The sequence below is a fragment of the Salmo salar genome, chromosome 27 (genome assembly GCF_965601325.2).
Source record: "Salmo salar chromosome 27, fSalSal1, whole genome shotgun sequence".
In the NCBI taxonomy this organism is placed as follows: Eukaryota; Metazoa; Chordata; class Actinopteri; order Salmoniformes; family Salmonidae; genus Salmo; species Salmo salar.
In genome coordinates, this window is record NC_138317.1 from 8,628,826 (window position 1) to 8,643,293 (window position 14,468).

General features: G+C 44.4%; 1 protein-coding gene across 1 annotated transcript in view; it reads right to left on the reverse strand.

The window, feature by feature from the left end:
- The window catches only part of LOC106588493 (uncharacterized), a 72,407-nt gene that overhangs the window by 5,736 nt on the left and 52,203 nt on the right, over positions 1-14,468 (reverse strand). Inside the window, exons 5-16 of the mRNA XM_014177585.3 lie at positions 11,836-11,883; positions 9,745-9,863; positions 7,872-8,088; positions 6,732-6,871; positions 6,428-6,554; positions 6,186-6,221; positions 5,928-6,067; positions 5,658-5,784; positions 2,674-2,831; positions 1,064-1,190; positions 815-850; positions 560-672 (exon numbers count right to left, since the gene is read on the reverse strand). Coding sequence (XP_014033060.2) covers positions 560-672; positions 815-850; positions 1,064-1,190; positions 2,674-2,831; positions 5,658-5,784; positions 5,928-6,067; positions 6,186-6,221; positions 6,428-6,554; positions 6,732-6,871; positions 7,872-8,088; positions 9,745-9,863; positions 11,836-11,883 — 1,388 coding nt within the window. The remainder of the gene's footprint in view (positions 1-559; positions 673-814; positions 851-1,063; positions 1,191-2,673; positions 2,832-5,657; positions 5,785-5,927; positions 6,068-6,185; positions 6,222-6,427; positions 6,555-6,731; positions 6,872-7,871; positions 8,089-9,744; positions 9,864-11,835; positions 11,884-14,468) is intronic.

The following is a 14,468-nucleotide window of genomic DNA, read 5'->3' on the forward strand; positions in this document are numbered from 1 at the left end:
TTTGGTTCTAGGTGGAACCCTTTTTGGTTCCAGGTAGAACTCTTTTGGGATCCATGTATAACCCTCTGTGGAAAGGGTTCTTTATGGAACCCAAAAGTATTCTACCTGGAACCAAAAGGAGATCCTCAAAGGGTTCTCCTATGGGGACAACAGAATAACAATTTTTTGTTCTAGATAGCACCTTTAATTCTAAGAGTGCACTAAGCCTGTGTAACCTCCTAAATTCTCCCTCATGTTTCATTCTAAGAGTGCACTAAGCCTGTGTAACCTCCTAAATTCTCCCTCATGTTTCATTCTAAGAGTGCACTAAGCCTGTGTAACCTCCTAAATTCTCCCTCATGTTTCATTCTAAGAGTGCACTAAGCCTGTGTAACCTCCTAAATTCTCCCTCATGTTTCATTCTAAGAGTGCACTAAGCCTGTGTAACCTCCTAAATTCTCCCTCATGTTTCATTCTAAGAGTGCACTAAGCCTGTGTAACCTCCTAAATTCTCCCTCATGCTTTCCTCTCTTTGGCCTCTGCCAGAATGTTAGCTCTGTGTGCGTTGGTCTCGTCCCACCTTCCTCCCACCACTCTGAAGGACTTGGCGATGAGCTTGTCAGAGAGGGACTCCTGGTTCTTGTCACACAGATGGCATTCACCCTGGAAATCTGGCTCCGTGTACAGCATCACCTGAGGAGGACAGGGACAGCGAAGGAAGACAGAGTTTATACATTTAAAAAAAAAAAATCGGTCATGTTTACATTAGACATAGTTCAAGTGAAAAGAGATCATGTGACTGCAGAAGGATATACGATTGCACCAGAAGTCTCACCTCTCTTCTGACGTTGCCCTGGTTTTCACTCGGAGCCTGAAATGGACACACGACAACGGAGTGCACAGAGTAAACATCCCAATGTCAAACATCCTTTTCATTTTCCCCTCAGGCTGACAAAGCGATCAAAACATTGCAACATTACAGGAGCAGCGAAACAGGGCGGGTGTTCTCTCAGTTCATTTGCCTGTCTGTTTCCGTCTCTCCACTGTCAACTCCTTAGAAAAGAGTCTCCAGGCTCCTACTCACCTGTAGGATGGGCTGGACAGAGCAGATGCGGTTGTCTGCAGAGCCCCAGTCAGCAGAGTTACTGTAGAAACCTTTCTCCAGGATATACTGGTCACCAGAGAAGTCCACGTGAGAGTAGGCGATCCATCTGAAGGAGAGAACAACGGTGGCTGAGTCAAACCTCCACTAATACTCTAACATCCTCCATTCACAGTTGGAGGGAATTTATGTTTCATTTATTATGCCTACAACGTAATAAATCCAGGTATTATCAAACAGGATCATATTCTTATTAACTTATCAGCCGGGATCAAGTTATTATCAGAACCATATCTATATTGGCTCTATTGATGATCATATTCTTACTAACTTATCAGGCCTCTGACACGCATTATATCAGTCATTACTATGCTATCACTATATAAAGCAGGGGTGAAAGTAAGGCGGCACGATCCGGTACAACTTCCCGGCAAAATACATAGCGGGGGGTAAGCTGTACTGGTTAAACATGAGCCTATATCATAATAATGAGAAGAAAACGTCAAGAAAACGGTACGATCCAAAATGCGATGTGGTCGACGAGAACACTGACATTTCGCTACGGCAGAGATGAGTTGCTGACACAGAGACGTGTGTGGACAGCAGTGGACGTATACCTCCTGGCCTAATGACTGTCACCAATGTCATTACACTTATACATCCTGGCCTAATGACTGTCACCAATGTCATTACACTTACACATCCTGGCCTAATGACTGTCACCAATGTCATTACACTTACACCTCCTGGCCTAATGACTGTCACCAATGTCATTACACTTATACATCCTGGCCTAATGACTGTCACCAATGTCATTACACTTACACATCCTGGCCTAATGACTGTCACCAATGTCATTACACTTACACATCCTGGCCTAATGACTGTCACCAATGTCATTACACTTATACATCCTGGCCTGATGACTGTCACCAATGTCATTACACTTACACATCCTGGCCTGATGACTGTCACCAATGTCATTACACTTACACATCCTGGCCTAATGACTGTCACCAATGTCATTACACTTACACATCCTGGCCTAATGACTGTCACCAATGTCATTACACTTACACATCCTGGCCTAATGACTGTCACCAATGTCATTACACTTATACATCCTGGCCTAATGACTGTCACCAATGTCATTACACTTATACATCCTGGCCTAATGACTGTCACCAATGTCATTACACTTATACATCCTGGCCTAATGACTGTCACCAATGTCATTACACTCTGTGCTGTCTTGTGTAACAGGATGTCTCTTTACATTCACCACATTCACCACTACTAAAGAAGCCCTTTGAAGTGATTGTTTGACAAATCAGATGAAACATCATGACTGGTTGTGTTTATGCCACAATAAAAAGGTAATACATTCTAAAAGTTAAATGACAAATCTGTAGGACTAGAACCCACAGAGATCCTGTTGAATTAATAGGGGTTCTATATGGAATTCTAATGATTAGGCCCATAAAAAAGGTCCAATACCGGGAGGAAATGTATTCTACTTTGACCCTTGTATATAACGCTAGACTATGCCCCGTTAGACTATAACGCTGCTCGTCACCAGCATGTGTACTTACGCTCCACTGAGGACCTGGATGGAGCGAGTGCTGGTGCCGTAACCAAACAGCTCCACGTCAGGAATGGCCTTGGTCACCTCAAAGGTGTTCTCCTGCTCCACCGCCTCCTCCTCCTCGTCTGGCTGCTCATACATCACCAGCATGGGCTCCGTCAGGTCCTACAGGGGACAGAGGGGTCAGAGGTCACATGCTGTGGCTCCAGGTAGGAGTTGGATTTAGGCACAGATCTAGGATCAGCTACATCCTAAACTTAACCAGCAGGAAAGGAATAGCGACAGTAAGCACGCTGGCGCCCACAGACACAGTGAGGTCTTGATGTGGTGTGTTCCACTGTCCTTATCGATGCCATCTGTTGTTCCGTTTCTGGTCAAAAGTATTTCACACTGATTAGTTCAATGGAACTACATTTGTTTTTGAGTGAATGGCCACAGTGCTCTATGGCAACAGGGGACAAGTAAATTCTAGATATTAATCCTAACCCCAATCCAAAAGCCTAACCTGAGTATGTCCCTGTACCTGGGTCATCTAGATATAATACAGGTCACTGCCAAAATAATGGAAACACTTGAAATTGTTCCATTTATATTTTCTTTGTATCCCACATTTACTCAACAATTCCACTGAGTTAGCTTTATTACAGACAGAAATACTCCTCAGTTTGATCAGCTGTCCAGGTGTCTGGTCTCAGACGATCCCGCAGGTGAAGAAGCAAGCTACGGTTGTGAGGCCGGTTGGACGTACTGCCAAATTCTCTAGAATGACGTTGGAGGCGGCTTATGGTAGAGAAATTAACATGAAACTCTCTGGCAACAGCTCCGGTGGACATTCCTGCAATCAGCATGCCAATTGCACGCTCCCTCAACTTGAGACATCTGTGGCATTGTGTTGTGACAAAACTGCACATTTTAGAGTGGCCTTTTATTGTCCCCAGCACAAGGTGGTGCTTCTACACAGGTGTTGTTCCTGAGTTAATTAAGAAATTAACATCCCATCATGCTTAGGGCCATATATAAAAATGCTGGGAAGGGCATTATTTTGGCTACAATGGCTATGGATGACAATGTCCCCATCCACAGGGCACAAGTGGTCAATGGTTTGATAAGCATGAAAATGACGTAAACCATATGACACAGGGGACGCGTTTCTGGGCTTTTTACAATAACAAAAAAGATAAAACGCAGAAAAAATATCTTGCTGCATTTTGTAAACGCAGATCTAAAATGCTTCTTACTGTGAATTCTGCTCAGCTTCAGTCAGGGTTCGCTCCAAATCATGAATGGAAAAGGACTAGTTTTGTGCATCAATTTGACTCGGATGAAATATACTGACTTCCAATATGAAACTCAGATGAAATGATTTCAAAAGGCAGAAAATGCAGATTTCTGAAGGCTAATGTTACCCCGGTGCCACTCCTAACATTGAGGTTTGAGCTGCTTTTTTTTTGTGTCAAGTTGGCTGGATGTCCTTTGGGTGGTGGACCATTCTTGATACACACGGGAAACTGTTGAGCGTGAAAGACCCAGCAATGTTGCAGTTCTTGACACAAACCGCTACCCCTGGCACCTACTACCATACCCTGTTCAAAGGCACTTAAATATGTTTTCTTGCCCATTCACCCTGTGAATGGCACAAATACACAATCCATGTCTCAATTGTCTCAAGGCTTAAAAATCCTTTAACACTACAACCGCTAAAGCAGTAATTTTGACTGCTCGTGATTTGTTTTGCCAATTTTTGGGGTCATGCCCCCCTCTGTCATTGACTTTTCCTAAATAAGTCTTTATAACACACTGCCATTGTTCAAATCTTAATATCACAAACAGAACTGGAGTTACAACCAGTTTTAGGATGGCATGTCATTTTTTGGAATGGTTTTCCCCCGGTGCCCATCCAACCGTAGGGCCTGCTCCACTCCTTCTCCCAACAGTAGGGCCTGCTCCACTCCTTCTCCCAACAGTAGGGCCTGCTCCACTCCTTCTCCCAACAGTAGGGCCTGCTCCGCTCCTCCTCCCAACAGTAGGGCCTGCTCCACTCCTTCTCCCAACAGTAGGGCCTACTCCACTCCTTCTCCCAACAGTAGGGCCTGCTCCGCTCCTTCTCCCAACAGTAGGGCCTACTCCACTCCTTCTCCCAACAGTAGGGCCTGTTCCGCTCCTTCTCCCAACAGTAGGGCCTGCTCCGCTCCTTCTCCCAACAGTAGGGCCTACTCCGCTCCTTCTCCCAACAGTAGTGCCTGCTCCACTCCTTCTCCCAACAGTAGGGCCTGCTCCACTCCTTCTCCCAACAGTAGGGCCTGCTCCGCTCCTCCTCCCAACAGTAGGGCCTGCTCCACTCCTTCTCCCAACAGTAGGGCCTGCTCCGCTCCTTCTCCCAACAGTAGGGCCTGCTCCGCTCCTTCTCCCAACAGTTGGATGTGCAGTACCCAGTTGATAATCCCCCGGACAATTGCCTTGAAACTGAACTATACCGAAACTAAAGTAAAGTATGATGGGGAGAAGCATAATAGTGAATGAAGACCAGGGCGGGCCATTCTATTGTATTGATCCACTCTAATTCTAATCTCTAAATGGTATCTACCCTATATCAATCCACTGAAACCAAGCGGTCGTATCAGCGACAGCGTGCGTAATTGTACATGCTGAACGGCTTTCAATCTCTGGGAAAATATCCACGTCGGGCAGCAGGCGTGAATGTCAGCAGATGTGGTTTTAACGCTCGTGGAACCTTATATTGGGCAAGGTGAGAAATGTCACCACGGACAATTACTTCATTGTCATTGGTGAACATCGACACCCAGCGGCTCTAGCGTTAACTCGTCTCATACCCTTCATCTATACTGATTGAAGTGGTTTTAACAAGTGACATCAATAAGGGAGCACCAGCGTATGATAAACACGCCATTTAGGACATGATCATTCTTGCAGCGGCTGGATACAAGGTCCTGATAGAGATGGGACTGTTACGTGATGGTATGGCCCACTCACCGCTCGTATGACTCTGACAGAGCGCAGCTCGGCATTGCAGCCCCCCCACACCCTCCAGTCGTGGTACTCTCCCTCCTCCAACAGATACTGGTGGCCTCGGAAACCCTCCTTCTCATAGCCCACCCAGCTACAAGTACAGGCAGACAGAGGATGAGATGCAGGAAGTAAGACACACACGCAAACACACACACACACACACACACACACACACACACACACACACACACACACACACACACACACACACACACACACACACACTTTACTCACCAGCCTCCCTGTACTTGGATGGATCCAGGGCTGTACATGAAGGCAGTCTGCTGTCTATCCAGTCTGGTCATGAAGTCTCTCATGTTGGTGTAGATCGTCCTCGTCTTCCCAGTGAAGTAAGGCTTGTCATACAGCACCAGCTGGAAAACACAGGGAATAAACACACATCATTTGCTTTGCGTTTGTGTAATTCAATTGATTTGATTGACTCGTTCCTTCATTTCCGTATCATGGCCATAGCATTGCCGTATCTCTTACCTTTGGCTCACCGGGTTTCTCCACTCTCGGTTCACCCTGTAAAAAAAATATATATATATATTCAATGAAATCTTAACAAATGTCATCTGTAATGCAATGCATTACCTTGTTCCCCTGTAAAATGACGTTGCATGGGAATGTGTATTCTACTAAATGTAAATCTAAACCGTGTACATTGTCCTAATGGTCTGTACAATTCTAGAAAAGGTGCAAGGTGTTCTGGAGGTGGATGGGATTCTTACGATTTTGAGAGGGTGCACTGAGCCCACGTAGGGTTGTTCCACGCCCCAGGATGCAGGGTTGGGGAACCCCCCCACCTCCAGAACACGTGGTACGCCCTGGAAAAAAGGCTGAGGGTACACCAGCCATCTGAAGAGAGAAAATCCAAACGAGAACAGGGATATCATAACAGAAGCTAGACCTCACAAAATCATGTCATTATGTCGACAAAATAAACAATATAAAAAATATAATCATCTACTTTCATGAAATGGTTTATCCTTTTCCTCCTGAAAAGTAGTTGGCAGAGCCGACTCTGTTACTCACAGTCCAGCGTTGATGATGATGGAGTTGGCTTTGATGGGGAAGCCGAATATCCTGGCGTCATCTGATGTGTCTCTGAAGGTCACCTTCTTCCCCTCGGCATTCTCCTCTGGGAACAGACTGATCTCTGGCACACTGTAGTCCTGTGGGGGCAGAGAGAAATGTCAAGTATGGTACTTTGACACTAGAGGGTGCTAGTTTCACAGAGAGAAGCGCATTTGTGATACAGGCTCTAACAAAGAGGACGGCATTTCGAGGCAGCAATCCGTAAGAGTGCCAGAGTCTGTCAACACATCTACTGAACCACACCTAATCAGACTGGCATAACTCTTGCCTTGTGGCATCCATCAACCTGTTGGAGACTATTTGGCTTGAGCCCATTTTAGTTGCATAATGAGTTCATTTATAATTGCATAATCCTCTTATTAGTAGTAATTGTTATTGGCTATGATGTTGGAGCTGGAAAGTGTTAATGCAGCGACAAGGGAAGTACAGAAAGTGTATGTATGTCCAGATATGTTATTGTTTTATGTTAATTTTTCTAAGGAGGTAAGTGAAGGGCCACAGTTGAGTCTCAGTTCCTGGTAAGGTCAGGCTAGTTCCCGGTAAGGTCAGGCTAGTTCCCGGTAAGGTCAGGCTAGTTCCCGGTACGGTCAGGCTAGTTCCTATGGAACTAGGGCAGGGAGAGACATGGAGTACAACATGGAGGTGAGGACAACAGTTGAAGAGAGAAGAAACCTCTGGGAGGGCGGGGCTATAGGGGCCCATCTCAACAATATTCCAAATGTAGACCTATCTCTCTCACACACACACACACAGACACAGACAGGTTCTGGACTGGGCCATGATAATATCAATAGGATGAACAGACTCAGTTCTTACCCAGCAACAAAGAATCCGCCTAATCGGAAGGTATAAATATATGCTTGTGTGATTTGTATGTGTGCTATGCAGCCGCAACATCCAGTTTGGGTGTAATAAATCTAGTCTGAGCTTCCTTTGTTGTCTGACTGGATTCGTACTAGAATTTAGAACCTAACATGCCTAAAGCCTTTGGAATTAGCGGCTACTCAAAAAGGCCTGGTTTGAGAAACAATGCTCTATGGCTTATCATAATAGTAATCTGTGACTTCTTCTTCTTACCCTGACTGCTCTTCGTACTGATCCTATGATGAACCTCCTGACCGGCTTGGCCTCCACCACTTCTTCTCCTCCCTCCTTCTGTCCGCCCACTCCATTTTGCTTCTGTTGTTGTTCCTCTTCCTCCTCAGGGGCGTCGAAAGGGTAGGTGAGCTCTATGTCCCCCTCGTCCAGAGCTATCTTCTCCCCTTTGAAGTTGGGCTTCTCGTACAAGACCCAGCTGAAGAGAGGAATGGAAAGACAGGAAAATGAAAAGTAAGGGTCCATGGTCTGAACAAGATTCATTTGAACACAATCCATGACCTATTTCAATAGTGATTTAAACAGGTAGTGAATATATTGACCATTGCGCTAACAAATGGACACACGAGTAGATCTCTACACTGAGGATGGCACGGTGGTCACTACTCAAGATATGAAAGGGTAAGTATAAATATCTCTCCAGTTATGCAAGTGTTCACAATATATCTTTTCATTCATAATCATGGGTTCTACATGGAAGACATGAGGATAGTCGAATAACCCTTTTACCCCTTTTTCGTGGTATCCAATTGGTAGTTACAGTCTTGTCCCATCGCTGAAACTCCCGTACGGACTCAGGAGAGGCGAAGGTCAAGAGCCATGCGTCCTACAAAACACGACCCCGCCAAGCCGCACTGCTTCTTGACACACTGCTCGCTTAACCCGGAAGCCAGCCGCACCAATGTGTCAGAGGAAACACTGTACAACTGGCAACCAAAATCAGCTCGCAGGCGCCCGGCCCGCCACAAGGAGTTGCTAGAGCGCGATGGGACAAGGAAATCCCGGCTGGCCAAACCCTCCCCATAACCCGGATGACCCTGGGCCAATTATGTGCCGCCTCATGGGTTTCCCAGTCACGGCCGGCTGTGACACAGCCTGGGATCAAACCCGGCGCTGTAGTTACGCCTCAAGCGGGGTGATGCAGTGCCTTAAGACCGCTGGAGGTCCCAAACCGCGCTTCTTAACACCCGCCCGCTTAATCCGGAAGCCGGCCGCACCAATGTGTCAGAGGAAACACCATTCAACTGACAACCGAAGTCTGGATAAGACCTTTTATTCTAAGAGTGTACAGTAATAGGTTGTGAGAGACCATTTTCATTTATTTTAGAGTAGGCAAATTATAACAAGAGGGAGAGACAGGTAGACAGATATGCAAATATTGCAATAAAACATGCCAATATCTTAGTCCGCTCTCCAGAGATCTCCTCAAAAAGTCGCAGCAACACAGAGAAAGGGATGGGTATGAGAGACGTAAAAGATTCCCTCTGCAGTGCTCGCACCCAGTGCAGTTTCCTAGAATAAATAATCCATAGCCCCTCTCTGGATTAATAAAAGGATTATAGTGTGTATTACTACTAGGTACTTGGTTGAGATCATACTGCAATTATCTTTATCATAATTCTATGGATTAGTGTGTGTGTGTGTGTGTGTGTGTGTGTGTGTGTGTGTGTGTGTGTGTGTGTGTGTGGATTACCGCTTAAAGCGTGTCCAATTTCAGACATTGGTGTTCAGTTCCGTGTATCTCAGCGGGTGATAAGGGGGCATTCAAGATCTACATGATTTGGCAGCATTGGAGATACTTTAATAACCTTGACAGGATAGTTTAAATATTGTCTCTCGCTTTGAGGTTGGGCCAAATATGTGGAAGTGACATGTGACACGACGAAAAAGTGTGACCTTTGATTTTGTTTGCTGTGTGTGTGTGTGTGTGTGTGTGTGTGTGTGTGTGTGGTGTGTGTGTGTGTGCATGTCATATACCCGTGTGTGGGTGTGTGCATCCCCTCAAGTCTAAAGTCCATGAGCATTTCTAACCACAGTAGCAAGCGAGCGAGCGAGCGTGCATTTGAATACTTACCCTCCCCTGACAACCCTGATCGAGATAGTCTCCTGTAGTTGCCAGGGTGTGGCATCAATGACATCACTCCGCACCTCAATCCGCTGGCCACACATCCCTGGCTGGTCAAAGATGAACATCTGGAAAAGAAAAGCACCATTTCATAAGAGACGCTCAACTTAAAAGAGCACACGGATACTGTACCATGTTCCACCCTCTATCCTAGCGTGGACGCTAGATCCGTTTGTGCTTCAGCCAATATCTCTGACGTACATTAAAACGTTCTGATGAAGGCCATTGTAAAAGGGAACGTCAAGCTTTTAATAGTCGCTCAAATAAAACAACATGTTTTTAATGGCCCGTTTCTTTTCAACGATGACGTCATTGTTTTGGTTTGCAGTTGACTCATGTTTGTTGAGCGCCCGCCACTTCTTACCGTACATTAAAGGAACAAACTGATCCAATGACCAGGCTAACTCAAGCCAGCTCTTTCCTCCATCACTGGAGGCAGCAAACAGCAAAAAGAGTGTGACGCAACTTAGATACAGCGCTTTGGGTTGTTAGCCGTGTGAACGTTCAGGTAAGGTATGCTATTGTGTATCACAGCCAGGCTCTTTAATCAGAACCTGTCAGAGCTAAATGTCAAGCAAGTCTGTAGGTGCCATGGCGAATTCCATGTTGACGGAGAAAAGCTAATTGGAGCATGCAGGAGCAAGGTTGACATTTATCTAGTTTCATAATCTTAATGGCAAAAGGCAAATAGGGCAGGTATGTAGCTAGTGTTACTCAGTGTTGAAATACCACAGCAATTTAAATACAACAGTAATTGTTTGAGCACAGGATCGTTTGACTGGAGCACAAAAGCATTGGCAAGGCATGGATGTAACTTCTGCCAAAGAGGAAATAATTGTGAATGGCTAATAATGAGAGACGTGAAACTGTAAACAACAATAAAACTAAAACATAAAACATGCCGATCAAGTACGCCCAATGTTTGAGCCGGATCCTGTCCGGAAATTTGAAGAAAAGCGATCAAGGTTCATTGGAGTTGCCTCTTTGTTAAACAAGAAAGAGATAGGCTTTTGGCATAAACACGTCGGCCATCACCAGTGAGTGAGCTGCTCATCATTGGGTAAATCAGTGAAACTGGAAAGCATTTTTAGGACTATAATTTCCTGTTCATATTGTAGCCTACAATATGATTGCACACACCTAGGCCTAGGATATTGATGGATTCAAGGTTGTTTTTATTGATCTCAGATTGTCAGTGTCAGAGTGTCATTTCGATCATTTGGACAGTATTAAAAAAGATTCTGCCAAAGTCTCCAGTCATGAAATGAGTTTAGAAAAGGGGCACATATTTCCCGGACCCTAGGCTACTAAAATGCCTCGCCTCTACAGCTCTATGCCACTACGCAAATGCAATGATATGCATGCAATGCTTTCTGCTTCCGGCAATTCAGAGCTGCCCAGGTCACCCCCCTCTTTTGTTCACTTTTTGTTCCGGAACCTTCCGATTTACAAATGATGCAATGATTATGATTTGATTTTCTCTCAAATCAAGCACTGCAAGCTTTGGCGACCCTATGCTGGGGTTGCAAGCCTTAGGTTGGGAACCCCTACTCTGTAGTATGTTAGGACTATAGTGAATGAACTGGGCTCTTAGAAAAAAGAAAATGGCTTTCTTTCCACTTCCACACAGATCTGATTGATTGATCCAAATGTTCAACAGCCTAAATAGAGAACGATGTTTGGCTGAGTGAATCTGAATGGAATCATACTCATCTCATTTCCTCAGCTTTCCCATGCTCTACATGAGATCGCTCTCCTCATCCTTAATTACTTGCCTTCGGCAACTAACTGTCACTTTGGGGTACGGTGAAGTGTGAAGCTATTCATTCACTTTGAATTATCCTCATTAATCCTAACGGCTAACCTGGTGAACAACAGCTAACATGGTGGCTAACCTGGTGAGCAGTCATCCTTCATTACATCTAAAAAAGGTCACAATGGGACATTGACCTTTACTTCAGGACAAATGGTATACTGTAGGACAAAGACGATAGGTGAGGGATAGAGGTGTAGTTGTTTCACAGTCAGACAGACACTCACCTTTCCTGGCCGAGGGTTGAGCTTTCCATGTTCTTTCTCCTTGGTGAGCTGCAGACACACAGAGAAAACAGCCATCTAGTCATTTCATACTTTATCAAACCACTATAAATAGCACATAGTTATCTTACCGATCAATCTTTTAAGATGAATGTGGTAAGTTGCTGTGGATAAGAGCGTCTGCTAAATGACTAAAATGTATATTATTTTAAAAAAAAATGAACAGTGCATCACTAGACTTTCTACAGTATGTCATGTTTATCTCGTCTTGGACAACACATTAGGGATTGGAATCTAAATAGTTAACATGACAAACCTCAAAATATCTCAACTACTGCAGAAACAGTACCCAAACAACTACAGAAATGTTAAATCTAAAACCCCCCAGCCACCCTGTCAACCCGTTTTGCAATTACTGATTAACACACACAAGGCCACCCATGTCCCATTACTCCCTGAGAGAATGCAAACATCAACTTCACATTGAGAGGCATGAGACAGACAACAACAAACTACTGTGTGTGTGTGGATTTTTGTCAACACAATTAACCATTCAAAAAGTGGGAATAACCTTTGCAGTGATTTACTACTGTTTATCTATTTCACGTTATTTCAGCCAGTAGGACACACATGCCTTACAATTTCAGCATTCCTTCATCTAGGAGAACTGGTTCTGAGGAAGACGAGGAGGGGAGCGGCCATTTTGAAAGCACAACAACCTCTCTCAGAGGGAAGTGAGAAAGATGCATTCTTGTGTCATTTGTTCTCGTCTCACCAGACCTTGACATTGCTTGGCTACACCTGTTTCTCAATGACATGTACTAGTGGCATGTAGTTGGAATGCAAAAGAATGTGCCCACACTGTGGACACAGTCCTTCACCTTTCTGGGTGGACAGGTAGAGAGTTTGTGTTTGTTTTGTGTGCGCGCGTGTGTGTGGTGTCTCTCTCTTTATGTGCAAGTCATTTGGTATGAAATGTCTGCTTGACTCTTTGCAGTAGGAACTCATAGGAAATATCCTCTAGATCTCTTTACACTCTGTAATCAAAGATCAAATATGGTATGAACGTCCTTCCTACTTCCTGGATCACATCCAATCCTGTTTCTGAATGGCCTTCATAATCATATCATCAAATTCATGGAAACTCGGTCAATTAAGATAAGTACAATTTGATTCGTGTTAGGGGATTAATTTACTTCTACCCAATGCCATCTATGAAGGCTTTTGTTTACAAAAATAAACCACTATCGAAAACCTTAATGAAAGGCATCAGGTAGAAGTAAATGAATCCCTGAATACAAATGGAATTTTACATATATCTTATGTGACCGCATTTTCATTAATTTGAAGACAATCTTGAAGGCCATTCAAAAATAGCATGGGACATGGTCCAGGAAGTAGGCGGGACTTTCATATCACATTCAAGTCATGAACAGAATTTGTTGCTGCTCCAATCCACACATTGCTTATCCTAGTATGACTGTCTAGTAAGACTGGCCGCCTTTACACTGCACCCTGAAACATTTGCGGCTAAATGAGTCTTGAACTATAACAAAGCGGCCCTCAACTTCATTCAGCTTGAGCATTCAAAACAGTAACAGGACACCGGTCGAATTCACTTCAAAATGAGCCGAGGGGAGGATTGAGCCACAGCTTAAAAGACCTCCGATACTACATTGGCTTTGCCATTTCACAGGGAAAAGCCCCCCACCCATTTTTGTCACTGTGCTATGTCACAAGTTACAATGCTTCAGGGCTTCACAAAGACAGGTAGGATCAGAATGACTGTTAGACTGTCTTCTCTAGTCTAAGAACACCCCCCCCCCCCCCATCTCAGACGCATGTTTGAAATGTAATAGCCTATTACAAATCCCAACATTGGAACAACAAACTGAAACCTTGTCAATCAAATGTATCAAAGGAGACATGCCAACATCAATAAAATAATGTAATTAAGTTCATGCTCTTTCGTTCTTGCATCTTGGCTTGCTGAGGGAGATGCCTTTCCAGACTCAGTGAGCCATAGTCAAGACAGTCTGGTACAGAACCTATTCAAAATGCTGCAGGTGCGTTGTGTAAGCCGTAAGTCAACTAAAACAGTCATTAAACACACAACGTGTATCTGTGTTGTCTTTGGGAGTAGGAAAAAAATGACTGAAACTGCTGAGAGATGAAGTGAGCAGTCCCACAATAGAGGGATCATCATTTAGTGTCCTCAGCTGTCTGGTTACGACACAGCGCTGCCAAGGTCCTTTTGTCAAAGGTGATTGAGCTTTAGTTACTGCGGTAATTATCCAGATTGTTTATGTGCGGAGTGTGCCTTTTCAGTTTGCGACAGGAAAATAGTTGTAAAGGACACTAGTCCATGCTAAAGACAATTGACCTGCATAATTCATAACGCGTACTGCTCTTTCCATGACAGACTTTCCAGGTGAATCCAGGTGAAATCTATAATCCCTTATTGGTGTCACCTGTTAAATCCACTTCAATCAGTGTAGATGAAGGGGAGGATACAGGTTAAAGAAGGATTTGTAAGCCTTGAGATATGGCTTGTGTGTGTGTATGTGTGCCATTCAGAAAGTGAATGGGCAAGACAAAAGATAAGTGCCTTTGAACGGGGTATGATATATACGGCC